The sequence below is a fragment of the Oncorhynchus gorbuscha genome, linkage group LG03 (genome assembly GCF_021184085.1).
Source record: "Oncorhynchus gorbuscha isolate QuinsamMale2020 ecotype Even-year linkage group LG03, OgorEven_v1.0, whole genome shotgun sequence".
In the NCBI taxonomy this organism is placed as follows: Eukaryota; Metazoa; Chordata; class Actinopteri; order Salmoniformes; family Salmonidae; genus Oncorhynchus; species Oncorhynchus gorbuscha.
The window spans coordinates 4,180,336-4,207,786 of record NC_060175.1 but is presented as its reverse complement, the minus strand read 5'-3'; the positions used below and the strand labels follow the sequence as shown (position 1 = coordinate 4,207,786).

The 27,451-nt window shown below is 44.9% G+C and overlaps 2 protein-coding genes across 3 annotated transcripts in view; both read right to left on the bottom strand.

Annotated features, from left to right (window-relative positions):
- Positions 1-203: 203 nt before the first annotated feature.
- pdhb (pyruvate dehydrogenase E1 subunit beta) lies at positions 204-16,017 on the bottom strand. The gene is made up of 11 exons (XM_046338542.1): positions 15,924-16,017; positions 15,768-15,827; positions 14,148-14,255; positions 13,439-13,501; positions 12,713-12,748; positions 12,142-12,295; positions 10,851-10,982; positions 8,997-9,107; positions 4,761-4,852; positions 3,526-3,667; positions 204-629 (listed from the first exon to the last, which is right to left on the bottom strand). Exons 1-11 carry the CDS (start codon positions 15,957-15,959, stop codon positions 484-486), a joined length of 1,080 nt encoding a protein of 359 aa, XP_046194498.1. The 5' UTR covers positions 15,960-16,017; the 3' UTR covers positions 204-483.
- A 3,095-nt stretch (positions 16,018-19,112) lies between these two features.
- Positions 19,113-27,451, bottom strand: part of pxk (PX domain containing serine/threonine kinase) — a 72,274-nt gene continuing 63,935 nt past the window's right edge. The window contains exons 17-18 of one of the 2 annotated variants that reach the window (XM_046338530.1): positions 24,735-24,762; positions 22,274-22,412 (exon numbers count right to left, since the gene is read on the bottom strand). In XM_046338530.1, the coding sequence (XP_046194486.1) occupies positions 24,746-24,762 (17 nt within the window). In that variant the 3' untranslated portion in view covers positions 22,274-22,412; positions 24,735-24,745. Of the gene's footprint in view, positions 22,413-24,734; positions 24,763-27,451 lie in introns of both variants that reach the window. The other variant, XM_046338523.1, reaches the window with a different exon arrangement.

Sequence of the window (27,451 nt, the reverse complement as noted above, 5' to 3'; positions counted from 1 at the left end):
GACACTGTGGGAGAGGGAGACACTGTGGGAGAGGGAGACACTGTGGGAGAGGGAGACACTGTGGGAGGGAGGGAGACACTGTGGGAGAGGGAGGGAGGGAGACACTGTGGGAGAGGGAGGGGGAGACACTGTGGGAGAGGGAGACACTGTGGGGAGAGGGAGACACTGTGGGAGAGGGAGGGAGGGAGACACTGTGGGAGAGGGAGGGAGGGAGACACTGTGGGAGAGGGAGGGAGGGAGACACTGTGGGAGAGGGAGGGAGGGAGACACTGTGGGAGAGGGAGGGAGGGAGACACTGTGGGAGAGGGAGGGAGGGAGACACGGTGGGAGAGGGAGGGAGGGAGACACGGTGGGAGAGGGAGGGAGGGAGACACGGTGGGGAGAGGGAGGGAGGGAGACACGGTGGGAGAGGGAGGGAGGGAGACACGGTGGGAGAGGGAGGGAGGGAGACACGGTGGGAGAGGGAGGGAGACATTGGTATGTTTACATATTCAAGACCTTCTTGACTGTGAAGATGATGTCTTTGATCTGAGGTACACTGTGGTCCTCCAGGATCTTAGCGTAGGGCATGGGGATGTCGACACCGGTCACGCGGACTGCAGGGGCATCCAGGTAGTTGAAGGCTGGGCCTGGAAACAGGACAGATCATTATTATTGATATTTATTTAACCAGGGTAGGCCAGTTGAGAACACCTTTATTTATTTAACCAGGTAGGCTAGTTGAGAACACCTTTATTTATTTAACCAGGTAGGCTAGTTGAGAACACCTTTATTTATTTAGGTAGGCTAGTTGAGAACACCTTTATTTATTTAACCAGGTAGGCTAGTTGAGAACACCTTTATTTATTTAACCAGGTAGGCTAGTTGAGAACACCTTTATTTATTTAACCAGGTAGGCTAGTTGAGAACACCTTTATTTATTTAACCAGGTAGGCTAGTTGAGAACACCTTTATTTAACCAGGTAGGCTAGTTGAGAACACCTTTATTTAACCAGGTAGGCTAGTTGAGAACAAGTTCTCATTTACAACTGCGACCTGGCCAAGATAAAGCAAAGCAGTTCGACACAAACAACAACACAGAGTTACACATGGAATAAAACATGCAGTCAATAATGCAGTAGATCAAAAGAAAACAAAGTCTATTTACAGTGAGTGCAAATGAGGTAAGTTAAGGGAATTAAGGCAATAAATAGGCCATGGTGGCGAAGTAATTACAATATAGCAATTGAAACACAGGAATGGTAGATGTGCAGAAGATGAATGAGCAAGTAGAGATACTGGGGTGCAAAGGAGCAAGATAAATAAATAAATACCAGTATGGGGATGAGGTAGATAGCCCATCTGTAAACAGCCCATCTATGTACAGGTGCAGTGATCTGTGAGCTGCTCTGACAGCTGGTGCTTAAAGCTAGTTTGCCGAGTAGAGTGTTGGAGGCTAATTTATAGATGACATAACCGAAGTCGAGGATCGGTAGGATGGTCAGTTTTACGAGGGCAGCATGAGTGAAGGATGCTTTGTTGCGATATAGGAAGTCAATTCTAGATTTAATTTTGGATTGGAGATGCTTAATGTGAGTCTGGAAGGAGAGTTTACAGTCGAAGCAGACACCTAGGTATTTGTAGTTTCCCACGTATTCTAAGTCAGAGCCATCCAGAGTAGTGATGCTGGACGGGCAAGCAGGTGCGGGCAGTGATTGGTTGAATAGCATGCATTTGGTTTCCCCTGAGCGACATCATTGATGTATGCAGAGAAGAGAGTCGGCCCGAGAAATGAACCCTGTGGCACCCCCATAGAGACTGCCAGAGGTCCGGACAACAGGCCCTCCGATTTGACACACTGAACTCTGTCTGAGAAGTAGTTGATCGGTTGAATAGCATGCATTTAGTTTTCCCTGCTTTAAAGATCAGTTAGAGGCCACTTGTGTATGAGCTTCATGCTTTTTAAATTATTAACTCAAATCAAAACACCTTTTCTCACTTTTTTATCCATTCGGAAAGTATCCATACCCCTTGACATGTTCCACATTTAGTTAAAATGGATCTAAAAAAAATTAAATTCCACATCAATCTACACACAACACCCCATAATGACAAAGCAAAAACAGGTTAGCGCAAAAACACGTGGCGCACATGAAATTTCCGCTTATATATGTTCCCAACACGGGACCACTGCCCTAACAAGTTTTAAATAAATATTCAGACTCTTTGCTCAGTACTTTGTTGAAGTACCTTTGGCAATGATTACAGCCTTGAGTCTTCTTGGGTATGATGCTACAAGCTTGGCACACCTGTATTTGGGGAGTTTCTCCCATTCTTCTCTGCAGATCCTCTAGCTCTGTCAGGTTGGATGGGGAGCATCGCTGCACAGCTATTTTCAGGTCTCTCCAGAGATGTTCGATCAGGTTCCGGGCTCTGGCTGGGCCACTCAAGGACATTCAGAGACTTGTCCAGAAGCCACTCCTGTGTTGTCTTGGCTGTGTGCTTAGGGGTCGTTGTCCTGTTGGAAGGTGATCCTTCGCCCCAGTCTGAGGTCCTGAGGGCTCTGGAGCAGGTTTTCATGAAGGATCTCTGTACTTTGCTCCGTTCATCTTCCCCTCAATCCTGACTAGCCTCTCCCAGCCCCTGCCACCGAAAAACATCCCCACAGCATGATGCTGCCACCACCATGCTTCATCGTAGGGATGGTGCCAGGTTTCCTCCAGACGTGATGCTTGGCATTCAGGCCAAAGAGTTCAATCTTGCAACATGCAGCCATTTAATTGATTTTACTGAGGGAATCAGTCAATTTCAATAAATTGATTAGGCCCTAATATGTGTATTTCACACGATACAGTTATGTGTCTGTTGGTCACAGATACCTTAAATATTTTAAAAAGGGCCCCGGGATCTCGTCACGGTAATTCTGTGCATTAAAATTGCCATCGATAAAGTGCAATTGTGTTCATTGTCCATAGCTTATGCCTGCCCCATACCATAACACCACTGCCACCATGGGGTTGTTCACAACAATGACATCTGTGGTTGTGAGGCCGGCTGGACGTACTACCAAACTCTAAAACAACGTTGGAGGAGGATTATGGGAGAGAAATAAACATTTCATTCTCTGGTGGACATTCCTACAGTCAGTATTGCCAATTGCAGGCTCCCTCAAATCTTGAGATATCTGTGGTATTGTGTTGAGTGACAAAACAGCACATTTTAGAGTGGCCCTTTATTGTCCCCCAGCACAAGGTGCACCTGTGTAATAATCATGCTGTTTAATCAGCTTCTTGATATGCCACACCTGTCAGGTGTCTAGTTCACCCATGTTTACAGAGGCCCAACCTAGCTTAGCCTTCAGAAACGACAGCATGGGGATGCATGGTGTTATGAATGCAGTGCTACTTACACAACAATGACAAAGTCATGGACAAAAAAAAACAAACTAGTTCAATGACAAATCTCCAATAGAAAGACTTCAGTCCAAGATTAGGCTTAATCTGCATCCGGGAAACCAGTCTATGTATAAAAATGAAGAGCACGTACCCTCCATGATCCTGGCACAGATCTCAGCCCCTACTCCGTACTGGGGCCAGCCTCCTTCCACCGTGACCAGATGGCCAGTCTTCATCACGCTGGCCTCAATGGTCTCCACATCCAGAGGTCTTATGGTACGCAGGTTAACCACCTAGCAGGGGAGAGACCAGGTTACAACCACCTAGCAGGGGAGAGACCAGGTTACAACCACCTAGCAGGGGAGAGACCAGGTTACAACCACCTAGCAGGGGAGAGACCAGGTTACAACCACCTAGCAGGGGAGAGACCAGGTTACAACCACCTAGCAGGGGACAGACCAGGTTACAACCACCTAGCAGGGGACAGACCAGGTTACAACCACCTAGTAGGGGACAGACCAGGTTACAACCACCTAGCAGGGGACAGACCAGGTTACAACCACCTAGCAGGGGACAGACCAGGTTATAACCACCTAGCAGGGGAGAGACCAGGTTATAACCACCTAGCAGGGGAGAGACCAGGTTATAACCACCTAGCAGGGGAGAGACCAGGTTACAACCACCTAGCAGGGGAGAGACCAGGTTACAACCACCTAGCAGGGGAGAGACCAGGTTACAACCACCTAGCAAGGGAGAGACCAGGTTATAACCACCTAGCAGGGGAGAGACCAGGTTACAACCACCTAGTAGGGGACAGACCAGGTTACAACCACCTAGCAGGGGACAGACCAGGTTACAACCACCTAGCAGGGGAGAGACCAGGTTACAACCACCTAGCAGGGGAGAGACCAGTACTTTAGTAATGTAGGGGGGTGGTGTTTTGTAAATCTCTCAGATAGAGGTGATGTGTAGGACAGTGCTGCCAGCGTTACAACGCCCATGTGCTCGAGAAGCAGGGGCTTACGCCGCCAGACGACATGTACAACTTCACACTTTAAAATGTAAAAACACACTCGCCGACTCCAACCCCATTCCTTATTTGTAAGTGTAGATGTATTCAACAATAATATATAATAATAATAATAAATGCCATTTAGCAGACGCTTTTATCCAAAGCGACTTACAGTCATGTGTGCATACATTCTACGTATGGGTGGTCCCGGGAATCGAACCCACTACCCTGGCGTTACAAGCGCCATGCTCTACCAACTGATCTACAGAAGTAGTGACATTGCAAGAGCAGTGGGAGTTCTTATAAGTTTAGTTTATACATAAACCAAAAGAAATCTGTTATTTTTGAACCACATAACTGAAGACGACACTCACCTCACATTCAACCCCCTCTTTAGCCAGGACGGCCGCAGCATCCAGGCAGAACCCCACACACCGGGAATGTGACACGAGAGTGATGTGAGTTCCTGACCAAAACACACAATGGTTGGGTACAAACGTTTTGTAATGCATTCAGAAACTAGCCATACACCCCTCGACTTCTTCCACGTTTTGTTGTGTTACAAACTGAATTCAACACGCAGTGCATTCGGAAAGTATTCAGACCCCTTGACTTTTTCCACATTGTTACGTTAGAGCCTTATTCTAAAACCGATTAAATAAAAAATGTTCCTCGTCTATCTACACACAATACCCCATAATGACAAAGCAAAAACAGGTGTAACCATTTTTGCAAATGTACTCAAAATAAAAAAACAGAAATACCTTATTTACATACGTATTCAGACCCTTTGCTATGAGACTCTGAATAAAACTCTCTGAATAAAACTCAGGTGCATCCTGCTTCCATTGATCATCCTCTTTAAGGAATACCTAGGATAGGATAAGATAAGTATCCCTCTTCCCCCCCCCCCCTTTAAGATTTAGATGCACTATAGTTAGATTACTGGAATTGTTAGTTAGATTACTTGTTGGTTATCACTGCATTGTCGGAACTAGAAGCACAAGCATTTCACTACACTCGCATTAACATCTGCTAACCATGTGTATGTGACAAATAAAATTTGATTTGATTTGATTTATTGTAAAGTGACTGTTCCACTGGATGTCATAAGGTGAATGCACCAATTTGTAAGTCGCTCTGGATAAGAGCGTCTGCTAAATGACTTAAATGTAAATGTAATGTTTCGACAACTTGATTGGACTCCACCTGAGGTAAATTCAATTGATTGGACATGATTTGGAAAGGCACACACCTGTCTATACAAGGTCCCACAGTTGACAGTGCATGTCAGAGCAGAAACCAAGCCATGAGGTCAAATGAATTGTCTATAGAGCTTTGAGACAGGATTGTGTCGAGGCACAGATCCGGGGAAGGGTACCAAACACATTTCTGCAGCATTTAAGGTCCCCAAGAACACAGTGACCATCATTCTGAAATGGAAGACGTTTGGAACCACCAAGACTCTTCCTAGAGCTGGCCGCCCAGCCAAACAGAGCAATCAGGGGAGAAGGGCCTTGGTCAGGGAGGTGACCAAGAACTCGATGGTCATTCTGACAGAGCTCTAAAGTCCCTGTGGAGATGGGAGAACATTCCAGATGGACAACCATCGCTGCAGCACTCCACCAATCAGGCCCTTATGGTAGAGTGGCCGGCAGGAAGCCACTCCTCAGTAAAAGGCACATGACAGCCCGCTTGTAGTTTGCCAAAAGACACCTAAAGACTCTCAGACCACGAGAAACAAGATTCTCTGGTCTGATGGAACCAAGATTGAACTCTCTGGGCTCTATTCCATTCATCACGTCTGGAGGAAACCTGGAACCATCCCTACGGTGAAGCATGGTGGTGGCAGCATCATCATCATGCTGTGGGGATGTTTTTCATCGGCAGGGACTGGGAGACTAGTCAGGATCGAGGGAAAGATGAACAGAGCAAAGTACTGAGGGATCCTTGATGAAAACCTGCTCCAGAGCGCTCAGGACCTCAGACTGGGGTGAAGGATCACCTTCCAACAGGACAACGACCCTATGCACACAGCCAAGACAACGCAGGAGTGGCTTCGGGACAAGTCTGAATGTCCTTGAGTGGCCCAGCCAGAGCCCGGACTTGAACCCGATCAAACATCTCTGGAGAGGCCTGAAAATAGCTGTGCAGCGACGCTCCCCATCCAACCTGACAGAGCTTGAGAGGATCTGCAGAGAAGAATGGGAGAAACTCCCCAAATACAGGTGTGCCAAGCTTGTAGCATCACACCCAAGAAGACTGGAGGCTGTAATCGCTGCCAAAGGTGCTTCAACAAAGTACCGAGTAAAGGGTCTGAATACTTATGTAAATGTGATTATTTTATATTTTATTATATATAAATTAGCAAACATTTTGAAGTTAAAGCTGTAACGTAACAAAATGTAAAATCAGGCTTAAACACATCAAAATGTGGAAAAGTTCAGAATGTGTGAATCCGATCTGTAACACTGTGTAAACAACCCAAATTGCTCCCTATAGTAAACTATCCCTTTGACCAGATTTGGGACGATCAATCATCCTTCCCAAGAAACGATCAATCATCCTTCCCAATGAAGATCTCAATGAAACGATCAATCATCCTTTAAGACATCATGCTAATCATCCTTCCCAATGAAACGATCAATCATCCTTCCCAATGAATCATCCTTCCCGATCAATCATCCTTCCCAATGAAACGATCAATCATCCTTCCCAATGAAACGATCAATCATCCTTCCCAATGAAACGATCAATCATCCTTCCCAATGAAACGATCAATCATCCTTCCCAATGAAACGATCAATCATCCTTCCCAATGAAACGATCAATCATCCTTCCCAATGAAACGATCAATCATCCTTCCCAATGAAACGATCAATCATCCTTCCCAATGAAACGATCAATCATCCTTCCCAATGAAACGATCAATCATCCTTCCCAATGAAACGATCAATCATCCTTCCCAATGAAACGATCAATCATCCTTCCCAATGAAACGATCAACCATCCTTCCGATCAATCATCCTTGAAACGATCAATCATCCTTCCCAATGAAACGATCAATCATCCTTCCCAATGAAACGATCAACCATCCTTCCCAATCCTTGAAACGATCAATCATCCTTCCCAATGAAACGATCAATCATCCTTCCCAATGAAACGATCAACCATCCTTCCCAATGAAATCAATCATGAAACGATCAATCATCCTTCCCAATGAAACGATCAATCATCCTTCCCAATGAAACGAAACGATCAACCATCCTTCCCAATGAAACGATCAATCATCCTTCCCAACCAATCCTTCCCAATGAAACGATCAACCATCCTTCCCAATGAAACGATCAACCATCCTTCCCAATGAAACGATCAACCATCCTTCCCAATGAAACGATCAACCATCCTTCCCAATGAAACGATCAACCATCCTTCCCAATGAAACGATCAACCATCCTTCCCAATGAAACGATCAACCATCCTTCCCAATGAAACGATCAACCATCCTTCCCAATGAAACGATCAACCATCCTTCCCAATGAAACGATCAACCATCCTTCCCAATGAAACGATCAACCATCCTTCCCAATGAAACGATCAACCATCCTTCCCAATGAAACGATCAACCATCCTTCCCAATGAAACGATCAACCATCCTTCCCAATGAAACGATCAACCATCCTTCCTTCCCAATGAAACGATCAACCATCCTTCCCAATGAAACGATCAACCATCCTTCCCAATGAAACGATCAACCATCCTTCCCAATGAAACGATCAACCATCCTTCCGATCAACCATCCAATGAAACGATCAACCATCCTTCCCAATGAAACGATCAACCATCCTTCCCAATGAAACGATCAACCATCCTTCCCAATGAAACGATCAACCATCCTTCCCAATGAAACGATCAACCATCCTTCCCAATGAAACGATCAACCATCCTTCCCAATGAAACGATCAACCATCCTTCCCAATGAAACGATCAATCATCCTTCCCAATGAAACGATCAATCATCCTTCCCAATGAAACGATCAATCATCCTTCCCAATGAAACGATCAATCATCCTTCCCAATGAAACGATCAATCATCCTTCCCAATGAAACGATCAATCATCCTTCCCAATGAAACGATCAATCATCCTTCCCAATGAAACGATCAATCATCCTTCCCAATGAAACGATCAATTATCCTTCCCAATGAAACGATCAATTATCCTTCCCAATGAAACGATCAATTATCCTTCCCAATGAAACGATCAATTATCCTTCCCAATGAAACGATCAATTATCCTTCCCAATGAAACGATCAATTATCCTTCCCAATGAAACGATCAATTATCCTTCCCAATGAAACGATCAATTATCCTTCCCAATGAAACGATCAATTATCCTTCCCAATGAAACGATCAATTATCCTTCCCAATGAAACGATCAATTATCCTTCCCAATGAAACGATCAATTATCTTTCCCAATGAAACAATCAATTATCTTTCCCAATGAAACAATCAATTATGTGAATGTTTTAACAGGGGATGTTACAACGAACATTTACATTATCACACAAAAATATGTAATTTCCTTCTCTCCAGCTCTTGCTACCTACCTTGTCTTTCCACCTTGGCCTTTCCAATAGGTAAGACAAAGTCTTTGTGCATAACCTCCTCAGAGAGGTCAAAGGGCACACCATACATCAGCTCATTCTCCAGGAACACCACTGTTGAAGGAAAAATACATTAAAAGGGGTTTTCGATTAGCACACGTCACCATGGTTACTTAAATGTTTACACTACAGGACATGAGCAGATCTACAGTAGTCAGAAGGTAGCATTTGGTCCCATATTCCTAGCAGGCAGCGACTACATCTGAGAGGTTAGCATGGCTTGTGTGTATTAAGGTAGTCAGAAGGTAGCATTTGGTCCCATATTCCTAGCAGGCAACGACGACATCAAGCTGGTGATGCTACATAGCGGATGGATGAATTTGTGGTTTGTTTTGGTTGTGTTTCAGATTATTTTGTACACAATAGAAATTAAAATGGTAAATAATGTAGTGTGTCATTTTGGAGTCACTTTTACTATAAATATTTAAAAAACGTTTCTACATTCTTCTAAACACTTCTACGGTTACAGATAATCCTGAATGAAGCATGAATAAATTATGAGTGAGAAAGTTAGACAAATATCACACCCCTGCAAAAAATACTAACCTCCCCTGTTATTGTAGTGGTGAGAGGTTAGCATGTCTTGGGGGTATGATATAAAATGCTAACCTCCCCTGTTATTGTAGTGGTGAGAGGTTAGCATGTCTTGGGGGTATGATATAAAATGCTAACCTCCCCTGTTATTGTAATGGTTACAGATTAGCATGTCTTGGGGGTATGATATAAAATGCTAACCTCCCCTGTTATTGTAATGGTGAGAGGTTAGCATGTCTTGGGGGTATGATATAAAATGCTAACCTCCCCTGTTATTGTAGTGGTGAGGTTAGCATGTCTTGGGGGTATGATATAAAATGCTAACCTCCCCTGTTATTGTAGTGGTGAGAGGTTAGCATGTCTTGGGGGTATGATATAAAATGCTAACCTCCCCTGTTATTGTAATGGTTACAGATTAGCATGTCTTGGGGGTATGATATAAAATGCTAACCTCCCCTGTTATTGTAATGGTGAGAGGTTAGCATGTCTTGGGGGTATGATATAAAATGCTAACCTCCCCTGTTATTGTAGTGGTGAGGTTAGCATGTCTTGGGGGTATGATATAAAATGCTAACCTCCCCTGTTATTGTAGTGGTGAGAGGTTAGCATGTCTTGGGGGTATGATATAAAATGCTAACCTCCCCTGTTATTGTAGTGGTGAGAGGTTAGCATGTCTTGGGGGTATGATATAAAATGCTAACCTCCCCTGTTATTGTAATGGTGAGAGGTTAGCATGTCTTGGGGGTATGATATAAAATGCTAACCTCCCCTGTTATTGTAATGGTGAGAGGTTAGCATGTCTTGGGGGTATGATATAAAATGCTAACCTCCCCTGTTATTGTAATGGTGAGATGTTAGCATGTCTTGGGGGTATGATATAAAATGCTAACCTCCCCCGTTATTGTAATGGTGAGATGTTAGCATGTCTTGGGGGTATGATATAAAATGCTAACCTCCCCTGTTAATGTAATGAGAGGTTAGCATGTCTTGGGGGTATGATATAAAATGCTAACCTCCCCTGTTAATGTAATGAGAGGTTAGCATGTCTTGGGGGTATGATATTTGTGCGTTTGTAACTTTCTCACTCAGTGCTGGAGTACAGGGCCAAAACACAAAATGTGTCACTATCCCAATACTTTTGGAGCTCACTGTATCTCCAATACCTTTGAGGTAGCGAGGAAAGACAAAATGGACCCTAGTCCCCCAGAAGTAGTGCACTATATAGGGAATAGGGTGGCATTTGGGATGCAGATTATTGCTCACCAGGGTTGTTGTCCCTGATAGCTGCTTTGAGGAGTCCTCTGGCGTCCTCAGAGTTCCAGGGACTGATTACTTTGAGGCCGGGGCAGTGGCCGTACCAGGCAGCGAAACACTGGGAGTGTTGGGCTGCCACACCTGCAGACAAAGGAACAAAAATAACATTCTTTACCCAACGATCCCAGAAAGATAAAAGAACGCTAGTGTTTCCCCATGCTGACCCAAAGAGACAGATGCTAGTGTTTCCCCATGCTGACCCAAAGAGAGAGATGCTAGTGTTTCCCCATGCTGACCCAAAGAGAGAGATGCTAGTGTTTCCCCATGCTGACCCAAAGAGAGAGATGCTAGTGTTTCCCCATGCTGACCCAAAGAGAGAGATGCTAGTGTTTCCCCATGCTGACCCAAAGAGAGAGATGCTAGTGTTTCCCCATGCTGACCCAAAGAGAGAGATGCTAGTGTTTCCCCATGCTGGCCCAAGAGAGATGCTAGTGTTTCCCCATGCTGGCCCAAAGAGAGAGATGCTAGTGTTTCCCCATGCTGGCCCAAAGAGAGAGATGCTAGTGTTTCCCCATGCTGGCCCAAAGAGAGAGATGCTAGTGTTTCCCCATGCTGACCCAAAGAGAGAGATGCTAGTGTTTCCCCATGCTGATCCAAAGAGAGAGATGCTAGTGTTTCCCCATGCTGGCCCAAAGAGAGAGATGCTAGTGTTTCCCCATGCTGGCCCAAAGAGAGAGATGCTAGTGTTTCCCCATGCTGATCCAAAGAGAGAGATGCTAGTGTTTCTCCATGCTGACCCAAAGAGAGAGATGCTAATGTTTCCCCATGCTGACCCAAAGAGAGAGATGCTAGTGTTTCCCCATGCTGACACAAAGAAAGAGATGCTAGTGTTTCCACCTGCTGATCAAAAGAGAGAGATGCTAGTGTTTCCCCATGCGGACCCAAAGAGAGAGATGCTAGTGTTTCCCCATGCTGACCCAAAGAGATGCTAGTGTTTCTCCATGCGGACCCAAAGAGAGAGATGCTAGTGTTTCCCCATGCTGATCCAAAGGGAGAGATGCTAGTGTTTCCCCATGCTGACCCAAAGAGAGAGATGCTAGTGTTTCCCCATGCTGACCCAGAGAGAAGCTAGTGTTTTTCCTCTAGCACTAAGACACTTGATTCAACAAATCATTTCCTTTTCAAAGCCTTTGTTTGTTAAATAGGTGTGTTCGTACGAGGGCAAAAAAACTAAAAATGTGCACCCTTGAGTCCCAAGGACCAGGATTGGGGAAAACGACAGGCATAGATGTTTGTTTACCTGCAGAGGAGCCGTTGGGACCGCGGAACACAATGGGGACAGGCTGGGCTCCGGCTGACATGTAGTAGGTCTTAGCAGCGGAGTTGATCACCTGGTCGATGGCTTGCATGGAGAAATTCCAGGTCATGAACTCACAGATTGGCCTCAGCCCAGCCTGGAAACACAGGAGGAGAAGATGGTTGAGTCTAGTCCTATATTGTGTACTTTTTAGATCGTGCAATACTTCTGACCAGAGCCTTATGGGCCCTATGTAGGGGGTAGGATGCACTGTGTAGGACGCACTGTGTAGGACGCAGGGTGCCCTACGTAGAGGGTAGGGTGCCCTACGTAGAGGGTAGGGTGCCCTACGTAGAGGGTAGGGTGCCCTACGTAGAGGGTAGGGTGCCCTACGTAGAGGGTAGGGTGCCCTACGTAGAGGGTAGGGTGACATTTGGTATGCACCTAATGAGAAGTCTCATCTTCCTACCACATTCAAATTGGGTTGGTGAAGACATGCTTGTACAATGTTACTTTCTAAAGGAATAGGACATTTCCATGCATGCCATTATAATAACAATACTAATTGACTTACGAATGCCGCACCAACGGCAATGCCTGCAAAGCCCATCTGTAAGGGGAGAAAATGCATCTGTTACAACACGTTCCAGAACCCATCACATTTAGGGCCGCAACACGTTCCAGAACGCATTACATTTAGGGCCGCAACACGTTCTAGAGCGCATTACATTTAGGGCCGCAACACGTTCTAGAGCCCGTCACATTTAGGGCCGCAACACGTTCTAGAGCCCGTCACATTTAGGGCCGCAACACGTTCTAGAGCCCGTCACATTTAGGGCCGCAACACGTTCTAGAGCCCGTCACATTTAGGGCCGCAACACGTTCTAGAGCCCGTCACATTTAGGGCCGCAACACGTTCTAGAGCCCATCACATTTAGGGCCGCAACACGTTCTAGAGCCCGTCACATTTAGGGCCGCAACACGTTCTAGAGCCCGTCACATTTAGGGCCGCAACACGTTCTAGAGCCCGTCACATTTAGGGCCGCAACACGTTCTAGAGCCCGTCACATTTAGGGCCGCAACACGTTCTAGAGCCCGTCACATTTAGGGCCGCAACACGTTCTAGAGCCCGTCACATTTAGGTCCGCAACACGTTCTAGAGCCAATCACATTTAGGGCCGCAACACGTTCTAGAGCCCATCGCATTTAAACCGCTACACGTTCTAGAGCCCATCACATTTAGGGCCGCAACACACACACAAAAAAACAGCATTGTCTTGTTTACAGTGTCTGTTTTTACCTCTGTGATTGGCGTGTCGATGATTCGTTTGTCTCCATATTTCTTCCACAGTCCCCTGCTCACCTATAAATTCACCAGCCGGGAGAAAAACACCAATCAACTAGTCAAAATTATCAGTTTGAACAAAATACATTTAAAATATATTTTAACAATACTATCATGGAATGAAATACATATACAATTAACAAATATAGAAAATATATCAGAACAAATATACTGAACAAAAACAAACAATTAAATACATTTTACTGAGTTACAGTTCATATAAATAAATGTATTAGGCCCTTATCTGTTGATTTCAGACGACTGGGAATAGACATGCATCTGTCGATCACAGATACCTTAAAAACAAACTGTGCCACACAACGGACCTCAGTCTTTCTGTGCATTCAAATAGCCAACGATAAAATGCAAAACATTTTTTCCGCTGTCTGTATCTTATGCCTGCCCATACTATAATCCCACCGCCACCATGGAGCACAAAGGATAAATAGTCACTGACAGGGATGTAAACACATTTGTTCACGAAATTTGAGATAAATAAGCTTTTTGTGTTAATGGAACATTTCTGGGATCTTCTATTTCAGCTCATGAAACACGGGGAACCAACACTTTACATGTTGCGTTTATATTTAGTGTATATTTATTTTAAACAACTTTTGAAATCTGCATCCTGATTTGCATGTAGTTTGTCATTGTGTACTCATACCTTGTAGGCTCCATCATACTGGGCCACCTCCTCCCCCAGAAGGAAGACTTTCTCATCCCTCTCCAGTTCCTCATCCATCGCCTGGTTGAGGGCATCTCGGACATTCACCTGAAATAGAGACACGATGTGACTATACAAAAATGACTTGATGATAAAATCATAATAGGTTCATTTTATATATATATATATTTTATTTATTTTATATATTTCATTGCAAGCAGAATCTGTCGCTTTAAAGATCAAAACAAGTGCAGAGCCTGTGGTCTAGTAACATAAACTCCTCTCCCCACCAGAGACCAGGGTTCAATCTGCAATCCAAAACGTCACATTGTTTCTCCCATCTCGCCGTCTACCTCTACGTGATTTCAGCACTGTTTTAATAAAGTGGGGATGGTGTTAGGGGGTGTTAGGGATCTTGGGGGTGTTCTTCCACAGCATATGAAGATCAGCAGGAGTATCTTGAGTGGAGTTGGGTCAGTGGCAATGACAGTGTGTTGGCAGCAGCCACTCAATGTTAGTGGTGGCTGTTTAACAGTCTGATGGCCTTGAGATAGAAGCTGTTTTTCAGTCTCTCGGTCCCAGCTTTGACCCAACTCCAGCCATTTTAATAATGGGAATTGATGGGAAATGATGTAAATATATCACTAGCCACTTTAAACAATGCTACCTTATATAATGTTACTTACCCTACATTATCCATCTCATATGCATATGTATATACTGTACTCTACATCATCGACTGCATCCTTATGTAATACATGTATCACTAGCCACTTTAACTATGCCACTTTGTTTACTTTGTCTACACACTCATCTCATATATATATACTGTACTCGATACCATCTACTGTATGCTGCTCTGTACCATCACTCATTCATATATCCTTATGTACATGTTCCTTATCCCCTTACACTGTGTATAAGACAGTAGTTTTGGAATTGTTAGTTAGATTACTTGTTGGTTATCACTGCATTGTCGGAACTAGAAGCACAAGCATTTCGCTACACTCGCATTAACATCTGCTAACCATGTGTATGTGACAAATAAAATTTGATTTGATTTGAGTGGAGATATGACATACATGTGACTACATAAATTAAATACATGAAACAGTGAATCAGACTACATACAAAAATTCCAGATTTGATTACATACAAGATTAAATACATTTGACACTTTAATAAACTGCTGCTGTGGCTCCAGCCGAGGACAAACCGGCAGTTTACCAAAAAAACACCAGTCGTTTAATCTTCTCGGTGTAACAGTTGTGATAATGGGACAATTCGGGGGTACAACATTTCTCAAGCCTGGATTGAGGTACACATTTTCCAAAACATTTCTAGTGTCGGCTCTGCGGTGTCTTAATATACGATGATACCGCAGCTGTATGTAACCGGGTCGGATATATAGCTTAAGGTCAGGCCTTGACATCCCACATAGATACAACCTTCATCATAGCCCGTAAACTGGTTAACATTTCATGATTTCTTTAAATCTACATGTTACCGTATAAACAATTGACTGCTTTTCTTAACAGCACAATTGCTAGTAGTGAACACAGCTGATAGCTGCGGTGAAGGTTATTAGCTAGATTAGCAAAGATGCTAACTAGTTCTCACCTGCACAGCCGCTGGAGAAGTCTTGCTGAACTCTCTACGCAGGACCACCGAGACGGCACTCTACACAAGACAAGACAGAAAATGGTTCTCGTTAAGGTCTCATACTTATTTGAACAATATAATTGTCTGAACTTTGAATTAAAACGGAATAAACACCTTCCCGGAGCGAAGAAAACACCTAATCGACGCCATCTTTGACCTGTCCTCTGTGAGGGAGGAGCGACTTGTCCTGTGAAAGGATCACATCCAATCAGAGCGTTTTCTTTGCGAGTCAGTCAAAGGCAATCGATGTCGAAAACCAATCACGACCATTCTCATGGAAAGGAAGCGGAAGTACTCTGTGCGACTGGGAAAATCCAAGGGCAAAAGCAAAAAGCAGCAAAACCAGCGTTTTGCATCCCAAAGAAATTTATTTTGTATTACAAAAAAAAAACCTGCCAACTATTCGTAAATGTAGCATAGCAGAGCTTCAATTCCGATATTTGTGTTTAGCTGCCATAGCCCAGACTAGTGATGACACTGACCGTGTATTTACATGGCAAGGCGCAAAACAAGTCACAGCACGAACCATGTTAAGACAGATGTACGTACATGACATAGTTGGACACACAAGCCATCAAACCTGTCAGTTCTGTGCTAAGTTCAACTCCAACATGGTTTAAAAACATTTATTGTTTTATTGTGCGCCGCCCTATGCGACTCCCGATCACGGCCGGTTGTGCTACAGCTCGGAATCGAACTCCGCCGATGCGCCACTCAGGAGGCCCAAATGGAACACGCATTGGCCGCCTTGTTGCTTTAGTCAGACTTTTAATTTGTTTTATTTGACCTTTATTTAACCAGGTATGCAAGTTGAGAACAATTGCGACCTGGCCAAGATAAAGCAAAGCAGTTAGACAGATACAACGACACAGAGTTACACATGGAGTAAAACAAACATACAGTCAATAATACAGTATAAACAAGTCTATGTACAATGTGAGCAAATGAGGTGAGAAGGGAGGTAAAGGCAAAAAAGGCCATGGTGGCAAAGTAAATACAATATAGCAAGTAAAACACTGGAATGGTAGTTTTGCAATGGAAGAATGTGCAAAGTAGACATAAAAATAATGGGGTGCAAAGGAGCTAAATAAATAAATAAATTAAATACAGTTAGGAAAGAGGTAGTTGTTTGGGCTAAATTATAGGTGGGCTATGTACAGGTGCAGTAATCTGTGAGCTGCTCTGACAGTTGGTGCTTAAAGCTAGTGAGGGAGATAAGTGTTTCCAGTTTCAGAGATTTTTGTAGTTCGTTCCAGTCATTGGCAGCAGAAAACTGAAAGGAGAGGCGGCCAAAGAAATAATTGGTTTTGGGGGTGACTAGAGAGATATACCTGCTGGAGCGTGTGCTACAGGTGGGAGATGCTATGGTGACCAGCGAGCTGAGATAAGGGGGGACTTTACCTAGCAGGGTCTTGTAGATGACATGGAGCCAGTGGGTTTGGCAACGAGTATGAAGCGAGGGCCAGCCAACGAGAGCGTACAGGTCGCAATGGTAGGTAGTATATGGGGCTTTGGTGACAAAACGGATGGCACTGTGATAGACTGCATCCAATTTGTTGTGTAGGGTATTGGAGGCTATTTTGTAAATGACATCGCCAAAGTCGAGGATTGGTAGGATGGTCAGTTTTACAAGGGTATGTTTGGCAGCATGAGTGAAGGATGCTTTGTTGCGAAATAGGAAGCCAATTCTAGATTTAACTTTGGATTGGAGATGTTTGATATGGGTCTGGAAGGAGAGTTTACAGTCTAACCAGACACCTAAGTATTTGTAGTTGTCCACGTATTCTAAGTCAGAGCCATCCAGAGTAGTGATGTTGGACAGGCGGGTAGGTGCAGGTAGCGATCGTTTGAAGAGCATGCATTTAGTTTTACTTGTATTTAAGAGCAATTGGAGGCCACGGAAGGAGTTGTATGGCATTGAAGCTTGCCTGGAGGGTTGTTAACACAGTGTCCAAAGAAGGGCCGGAAGTATACAGAATGGTGTCGTCTGCGTAGAGGTGGATCAGAGACTCACCAGCAGCAAGAGCGACCTCATTGATGTATACAGAGAAGAGAGTCGGTCCAAGAATTGAACCCTGTGGCACCCCCAGAGAGACTGCCAGAGGTCTGGACAGCAGACCCTCCGATTTGACACACTGAACTCTATCAGAGAAGTAGTTGGTGAACCAGGCAAGGCAATCATTTGAGAAACCAAGGCTGTCGAGTCTGCCGATGAGGATGTGGTGATTGACAGAGTCGAAAGCCTTGGCCAGATCAATGAATACGGCTGCACAGTAATGTTTCTTATCGATGGCGGTTAAGATATAGTTTAGGACCTTGAGTGTGGCTGAGGTGCACCCATGACCAGCTCTGAAACCAGATTGCATAGCAGAGAAGGTATGGTGAGATTCGAAATGGTCGGTAATCTGTTTGTTGACTTGCTTTCGAAGACCTTAGAAAGGCATGGTAGGATAGATATAGGTCTGTAGCAGTTTGGGTCAAGAGTGTCCCACCCTTTGAAGAGGGGGATGACCGCAGCTGCTTTCCAATCTTTGGGAATCTCAGACGACACGAAAGAGAGGTTGAACAGGCTAGTAATAGGGGTGGCAACAATTTCGGTAGATAACTTTAAAAAGGGTCCAGATTGTCTAGCCCGGCTGATTTGTAGGGGTCCAGATTTTGCAGCTCTTTCAGAACATCAGCTGAACGGATTTGGGAGGAGAAATGGGGAAGGCTTGGGCGAGTTGCTGTTGGGGGTGCAGTGCTGTTGACCGGGGTAGGAGTAGCCAGGTGGAAAGCATGGCCAGCCGTAGAAAAATGCTTATTGAAATTCTCAATTATGGTGGATTTATCAGCGGTGACAGTGTTCCCTATCTTCAGTGCAGTGGGCAGCTGGGAGGAGGTGTTCTTATTCTCCATGGACTTTACAGTGTCCCAGAACTTTTTTGAGTTAGTGTTGCATGAAGCAAATTTCTGCTTGAAAAAGACTTGGCTTTTCTAACTGCCTGTGTATAATGGTTTCTAGCTCCCTGAACAGCTGCAAATCACGGGGACTTATCGTAGTTTACACTAGGCTTTAATACAGTAGTCCTTATTACCGTAGTTTACAGAATGCTTTAATACAGTAGTCCTCAATACGGTAGAGCATCTCATTAGCCACTAGAAAGTGCATGTGACGGTTGCTAGGCGACGTAGGTCCTGTGATGTGTTTGCAGTTAGGGATCGTGACCGGTGGGGTGTCAAGTTACTTTACGGACAGTACGATACATTTCATATCCACTAAAATAAAAACCACACAGAGCAACGAGTTCAACAAACCACACATTTCAGTCCATGATTTTAATAAAATAAGTATAATACGACAATGTAGATAACATTGTATTTTTCTTTTCTTTTTCCGACACAGCTGTGCAGGGTGAAACATACAAACCCCAAACAGTTATAAATTTTAATGTTTTAATGCAGCAGACGGACAATATATGGTTTCATACAACCCCCACCACCCAAACCCAAAAAAAGGGTTTGGAAAATGTTAGTAACTTCATCTTAAAGTGCAGTCATCTTCAATCATAAAATATTTTTGTTTTCCTGTCACCGAGTTGTTAATTCATACTGCCAAAAGGTGGTATAGTATTTACTTGAAAACTCCATACTCAGCAGTGCAAATCAGAAAGGTTGGCAGGCAGCGATGATAGAAAGACTTAATTATAAACTAACAGCATTATTAATTACATAAACTATGCAGCATGGAGCATTCTTATAGGAGAAACGGCTGCCAAATAAACACAATGTCATACTGAAGCCTCGCTTAGACGACCCCCTGAACTGGAAAAGAGAGAGAGAGGTGAGAGATTGGATAAAATTACATAATGAGGGGAAATGTATTCTGGGTATTGTTACATACAAGGACACACCACTCTGTTAGTGATGTAAAAAGAAGGTAACAATAAGCAGAGATAATGAAACTCGATGGTTGCGTTTACACGGGCAGCCCAGTTCTTATCTGTTGCCCAATTATTGGCAAATGATATGATTGGCCAAAAGACCAATTATTGGCAAAAGATAAGAATTGGGCTACCTGTGCAAATGCAGCCAATTAGTAATAGTCCTGAATGTGCCAATGTATCAATCTACAAAACAGGTTAATCTTGTAATGTTGACAAGACAAAGCATTTCAGACAGTTATGCAGATTGTAACTTTGCTTTTCAGACAGATTGAGGATGTACTGTTCCTTCAGTTCCTCTGACAGTGGTTGGGATGTAGCAGAGGTACAGATTATGATGATCAATAACAGATTAGCAAGTTAACTCATTTCAGGGATTAGGATTAATTTCTTGTAAACACCAGAATCGATTTTTAGATACATTCTCCCAGTAAACCGCTCATAGTTGTGTGTCAACCCTGGATCGTAGAGAAAAGCCCTCCCCCTCGGTCAAGTGCAGCAGAGAAATAGTTGATCCTTCAACATCTTTACACTGCTATTTTGGAGAGGAAAAAGCAAAACAATCTTTTAAAAAAGGTATTTGAATCTTAATTTGTATACTGTTACTGATTAATACCAGTAAGTACAGCATGTCATCATTTGGGTTAATTATTTTGCATACTGAATGATGACAGATTTCTGGTGGTTCTCGTTTACTAAACAAGCGACCATGGGTAAACTGAGGTTTTAATCCTTGCAGCGTCCATAGATTTATTTGTATCTTATCTGTGCATTTGAAAATGGCACCCTATCCCCTATATAGCAGACTACTACTAAAGTAGTGCACTGTATAGGAAATGGGATGCCATTTGGGACACAAGGCCATATATTGACGCAGGCACAGAGATGAATGTGGCACATAGATATAAGCAACACAGACAGTCCAACAGCATCACATCTCCTTCCATTCATTCGAAGAAAACAAAAAGCTAAAAAAAAATAGATACAATAAACATAACAGACCGACAGTCCTTTCATAGTCGTCTCACAGTGATGACACAGACAGTTCTTTCATAGTCGTCTCACTGTGATGACACAGACAGTTCTTTCATAGTCGTCTCACTGTGATGACACAGACAATTCTTTCATAGTCGTCTCACTGTGATGATGACAGACAGTTCTTTCATAGTCGTCTCACTGTGATGACAGACAGTTCTTTCATAGTCGTCTCACTGTGATGACAGTTCTTTCATAGTCGTCTCACTGTGATGATGACAGACAGTTCTTTCATAGTCGTCTCACTGTGATGACACAGACAGTTCTTTCAGTCGTCTCACTGTGATGACACAGACAGTTCTTTCATAGTCGTCTCACTGTGATGACACAGACAGTTCTTTCATAGTCGTCTCACTGTGATGATGACAGACAGTTCTTTCATAGTCGTCTCACTGTGATGACACAGACAGTTCTTTCATAGTCGTCTCACTGTGATGACACAGACAGTTCTTTCATAGTCGTCTCACTGTGATGACACAGACAGTTCTTTCATAGTCGTCTCACTGTGATGACACAGACCGTTCTTTCATAGTCGTCTCACGGTGATGACACAGACAGTTCTTTCATAGTCGTTTCACTGTGATGACACAGACAGTTCTTTCATAGTCGTCTCACGGTGATGACACGGCTGTTGGATGTCAGGTCAGAGTCCCAGTCCCTCTAAAACACCTGTGGTTCATGTGTTTGCTTTCTGAATCACTTCCCTCACAGTTGCTTGTACGTTTCATTCAAGTCACTTCGCTGTAAATAAGAAGAAAGACGTTCCACTGAAATCATAAAGTCATTCACTGCAGTCTTCCAGATAGACACCAGGCTGATGCCACCTCATCTTTAAGCCACCTGTACAGTCCACTGACCAGTCCTTTTTGTGCTAAAGGGAGAACCAACGAGGCGGCCATATTGGAAAGGAGTTGATGCCCCGTCCCCTACCTCAAACCTTAAGGGGCGGGGCTGGGGGTCAACTCATCGGACGGGAACTAAATTTAGAAGCAAAAAAAAACAAAGAGCAAAAATATGATTGAGCAGGACGACAGGTAACCTTTAGGGGTGACTGGGGCCACAGGGTCAGGACGACAGATAATCTTTAGGGGTGACTGGGGCCACAGGGTCAGGACGACAGGTAACCTTTAGGGGTGACTGGGGCCACAGGGTCAGGACGACAGGTAACCTTTAGGGGTGACTGGGGCCACAGGGTCAGGACGACAGGTAACCTTTAGGGGTGACTGGGGCCACAGGGTCAGGACGACAGGTAACCTTTAGGGGTGACTGGGGCCACAGGGTCAGGACGACAGGTAACCTTTAGGGGTGACTGGGGCCACAGGGTCAGGACGACAGGTAACCTTTAGGGGTGACTGGGGCCACAGGGTCAGGACGACAGGTAACCTTTAGGGGTGACTGGGGCCACAGGGTCAGGACGAGAAGGAAGAGCGGTCCTCTTCAGAGTGTTGGATGCTGCGGTCGATGGTCACTGCTTTCTTCAGTTTGCCTATACTGAATGACGTGATGGAGCTGAGGAGGGCACCACGCCCTATACCGTTGGCAGGAGGAGGACCTGGCCCAGGGAGAGGAGGATGCGGAGGGGCGTGGGACTGGCCAGGGTTATCACTTGGAGGAGGTAGAGGAGGAGGAGGAGGTGGTGCAACTCCTGCATCAACAAGAAATCAACGGTTAAAACATTGAGTGGTAGTCTGATGTATAAGAATACATCAATATAAATGTTTTCTGTAACAGTGTTTCCAATGTCATCAATTAAACCACCACCACAGGGATCACAATCTACAATGTTACACTTGAGCTTCAAGCAGTGTTTGAGTCTACAAAGGCTTCTGAGCAAAACAATTTGTTGGGGAGGTAGACAATATCAATGACAATGGTGAAAATAAATATCCCCCCCCAAAAAAGGAATAAACGTTAATGTTTTGATCATTGCAGATTGTGACCTTTTAAAGTTGCAGACACCCTTTTACCAAGCAAGCAAAGGCAAATCAATGCAGGAGATTAAATATAAATCTTTAATTAAATTGTAACTACCAATATTTGATGTTTTAGTGAGCAGAAATCTGAAGGTTGGTGTTTGAAAATGGTGAGGTGTTTCAACTTCTCAAACGGACGACATCCCGCCCCATTTTCAAACGGACGACACCCCGCCCCAGTTTCAAACGGACGACACCCCGCCCCAGTTTCAAACGGACGACACCCCGCCCCAGTTTCAAACGGACGACACCCCGCCCCAGTTTCAAACGGACGACACCCCGCCCCAGTTTCAAACGGACGACACCCCGCCCCAGTTTCAAACGGACGACACCCCGCCCCAGTTTCAAACGGACGACACCCCGCCCCAGTTTCAAACGGAAGACACCCCGCCCCAGTTTCAAACGGAAGACACCCCGCCCCAGTTTCAAACGGAAGACACCCCGCCCCAGTTTCAAACGGAAGACACCCCGCCCCAGTTTCAAACGGAAGACACCCCGCGCCCAGTTTCAAACGGAAGACACCCCGCCCCATTTTCAAACGGAAACCCCAGTTTCAAAGACACCCCGCCCCAGTTTCAAACGGACGACACCCCGCCCCATTTTCAAACGGACGACACCCCGCCCCATTTCCAAACGGACGACACCCCGCCCCATTTTCAAACGGACGACACCCCGCCCCATTTTCAAACGGACGACACCCCGCCCCAGTTCCAAACGGACGACACCCCGCCCCAGTTCCAAACGGACGACACCCCGCCCCAGTTCCAAACGGACCGCCCCAGTTCCAAACGGACACCCCGCCCCAGTTCCAAACGGACGACACCCCGCCCCAGTTCCAAACGGACGACACCCCGCCCCAGTTCCAAACGGACGACACCCCGCCCCAGTTCCAAACGGACGACACCCCGCCCCAGTTCCAAACGGACGACACCCCGCCCCAGTTCCAAACGGACGACACCCCGCCCCAGTTCCAAACGGACGACACCCCGCCCCAGTTCCAAACGGACGACACCCCGCCCCAGTTCCAAACGGACGACACCCCGCCCCAGTTCCAAACGGACGACACCCCGCCCCAGTTCCAAACGGACGACACCCCGCCCCAGTTCCAAACGGACGACACCCCGCCCCAGTTCCAAACGGACGACACCCCGCCCCAGTTCCAAACGGACGACACCCCGCCCCAGTTCCAAACGGACGACACCCCGCCCCAGTTCCAAACGGACGACACCCCGCCCCAGTTCCAAACGGACGACACCCCGCCCCAGTTCCAAACGGACGACACAGTTCCCCGCCCCCAGTTCCAAACGGACGACACCCCGCCCCAGTTCCAAACGGACGACACCCCGCCCCAGTTCCAAACGGACGACACCCCGCCCCAGTTCCAAACGGACGACACCCCGCCCCAGTTCCAAACGGACGACACCCCGCCCCAGTTCCAAACGGACGACACCCCGCCCCAGTTCCAAACGGACGACACCCCGCCCCAGTTCCAAACGGACGACACCCCGCCCCAGTTCCAAACGGACGACACCCCGCCCCAGTTCCAAACGGACGACACCCCGCCCCAGTTCCAAACGGACGACACCCCGCCCCAGTTCCAAACGGACGACACCCCGCCCCAGTTCCAAACGGACGACACCCCGCCCCATTTTCAAACGGACATCTCACTACTATAAAACTGATATAAATCGCGTTGGATTTAGTCATTTACTCTGTTAAGATTGTCATCTAGAACCTATTCTACATGACATAGTCTGAAGCTCTAAAATATTTCTATAATTAAGATATGTGGATCCTGCAAAAACAATGTGTGTTTCTCCATGTAGTATTGGTTTCATCTGGTTTGCTCTGAGCAGCATCATTACATACGTCTACTATGGAGACAAGCCTAACTACAGTGGTACAGGGTACTGTAGTGTAGTGTACTTGCTGTGATTCAGGGTCGACTACAGCTTTAAAAAACACATATAGGAATCATTATTGAATTACTTTACCCCACACATGTTCAAAATGGTGCATGCTCTACTTGGCAGACAGACAGCAAAAAGGGAGGAAAAGAGAGAGGCAGATTAATCACTGTTATTAGTCAACGGTACCTTGAGGAGTACAATCACCACTACTGTTAAATCAAAACTAAAATGTTCATTATTTACAGTATGGTGTGATTACTGATTAGCTGAGTGGAAAATGAATGGAAAAGTATGTATAAACAAGAAAGGGAAAAAAAAAACATTGAAGTATGACCAGAATAAACTACTCAGATGGTCCATCTAGTAATCATATGATGATATGAGGACAACATCAGAAAATACAAATTAACCGGTCAGGTTCACCAGCTGAAAACTAAAATAGTCTCACTAGTATCTACCACTAGTCTAATATACAGTATGGTTGTTGTATATACACACACACACCAATATGCATGCATACAAATACAGTCTTCCTTATAAATTACAGGCAATAACATGATCATACTTTTTGATAGAACTCAAGACAGCATGAAATCATATATATATATTTTTTAAGTCTCAAAATGGCCGGCCTCTATCTAAACCTCTGTACCAGTGCTTAATCTAAGCTAATACTATGGACTATCTATTATAATGCCTCTGTTTTACCACAAGGGGGAGGCCCACCATACGGAAAACAGTGCAAAGACATGGTAACAAACACAACATAGACCTCATGCACATCACTGTGGAGGAACTATTACTTAAATCAGTATCAATGGGGAGGGTGCTGATTGATTTCAAAACTGCCAGAGTTATAGTCTGTGTGAACCTGAGGGTCTGGTATCTACCATAGAGTTATAGTCTGAACCTGAGGGTCTGGTATCTACCATAGAGTTATAGTCTGAACCTGAGGGTCTGGTATCTACCATAGAGTTATAGTCTGTCTGAACCTGAGGGTCTGGTATCTACCATAGAGTTATAGTCTGTGTGAACCTGAGGGTCTGGTATCTACCATAGAGTTATAGTCTGTCTGAACCTGAGGGTCTGGTATCTACCATAGAGTTATAGTCTGAACCTGAGGGTCTGGTATCTACCATAGAGTTATAGTCTGAACCTGAGGGTCTGGTATCTACCATAGAGTTATAGTCTGTGTGAACCTGAGGGTCTGGTATCTACCATAGAGTTATAGTCTGAACCTGAGGGTCTGGTATCTACCATAGAGTTATAGTCTGAACCTGAGGGTCTGGTATCTACCATAGAGTTATAGTCTGAACCTGAGGGTCTGGTATCTACCATAGAGTTATAGTCTGAACCTGAGGGTCTGGTATCTACCATAGAGTTATAGTCTGAACCTGAGGGTCTGGTATCTACCATAGAGTTATAGTCTGAACCTGAGGGTCTGGTATCTACCATAGAGTTATAGTCTGAACCTGAGGGTCTGGTATCTACCATAGAGTTATAGTCTGAACCTGAGGGTCTGGTATCTACCATAGAGTTATAGTCTGAACCTGAGGGTCTGGTATCTACCATAGAGTTATAGTCTGAACCTGAGGGTCTGGTATCTACCATAGAGTTATAGTCTGAACCTGAGGGTCTGGTATCTACCATAGAGTTATAGTCTGTGTGAACCTGAGGGTCTGGTATCTACCATAGAGTTATAGTCTGAACCTGAGGGTCTGGTATCTACCATAGAGTTATAGTCTATGAACCTGAGGGTCTGGTATCTACCATAGAGTTATAGTCTGAACCTGAGGGTCTGGTATCTACCATAGAGTTATAGTCTGAACCTGAGGGTCTGGTATCTACCATAGAGTTATAGTCTGAACCTGAGGGTCTGGTATCTACCATAGAGTTATAGTCTGAACCTGAGGGTCTGGTATCTACCATAGAGTTATAGTCTGATCCTGAGGGTCTGGTATCTACCATAGAGTTATAGTCTGAACCTGAGGGTCTGGTATCTACCATAGAGTTATAGTCTGAACCTGAGGGTCTGGTATCTACCATAGAGTTATAGTCTGATCCTGAGGGTCTGGTATCTACCATAGAGTTATAGTCTGAACCTGAGGGTCTGGTATCTACCATAGAGTTATAGTCTGAACCTGAGGGTCTGGTATCTACCATAGAGTTATAGTCTGAACCTGAGGGTCTGGTATCTACCATAGAGTTATAGTCTGAACCTGAGGGTCTGGTATCTACCATAGAGTTATAGTCTGTGTGAACCTGAGGGTCTGGTATCTACCATAGAGTTATAGTCTGTGTGAACCTGAGGGTCTGGTATCTACCATAGAGTTATAGTCTGTGTGATCCTGAGGGTCTGGTATCTACCATAGAGTTATAGTCTGAACCTGAGGGTCTGGTATCTACCATAGAGTTATAGTCTGAACCTGAGGGTCTGGTATCTACCATAGAGTTATAGTCTGAACCTGAGGGTCTGGTATCTACCATAGAGTTATAGTCTGAACCTGAGGGTCTGGTATCTACCATAGAGTTATAGTCTGAACCTGAGGGTCTGGTATCTACCATAGAGTTATAGTCTGAACCTGAGGGTCTGGTATCTACCATAGAGTTATAGTCTGTGTGAACCTGAGGGTCTGGTATCTACCATAGAGTTATAGTCTATGAACCTGAGGGTCTGGTATCTACCATAGAGTTATAGTCTGTGTGAACCTGAGGGTCTGGTATCTACCATAGAGTTATAGTCTGAACCTGAGGGTCTGGTATCTACCATAGAGTTATAGTCTGATCCTGAGGGTCTGGTA

Excerpts from the sequence above, each read along its gene's own strand:
- pdhb (XM_046338542.1), bottom strand. The coding sequence starts at position 15,959 with ATGGCGTCGATTAGGTGTTTTCTTCGCTCCGGGAAG. Across the intron at positions 9,108-10,850 it reads TATCAGGGACAACAACCCTG|TGGTGTTCCTGGAGAATGAG; the intron begins GTGAGCAATAAT and ends TTCCTTCAACAG. Across the intron at positions 630-3,525 it reads CTGTGCCAGGATCATGGAGG|GCCCAGCCTTCAACTACCTG; the intron begins GTACGTGCTCTT and ends TCCTGTTTCCAG.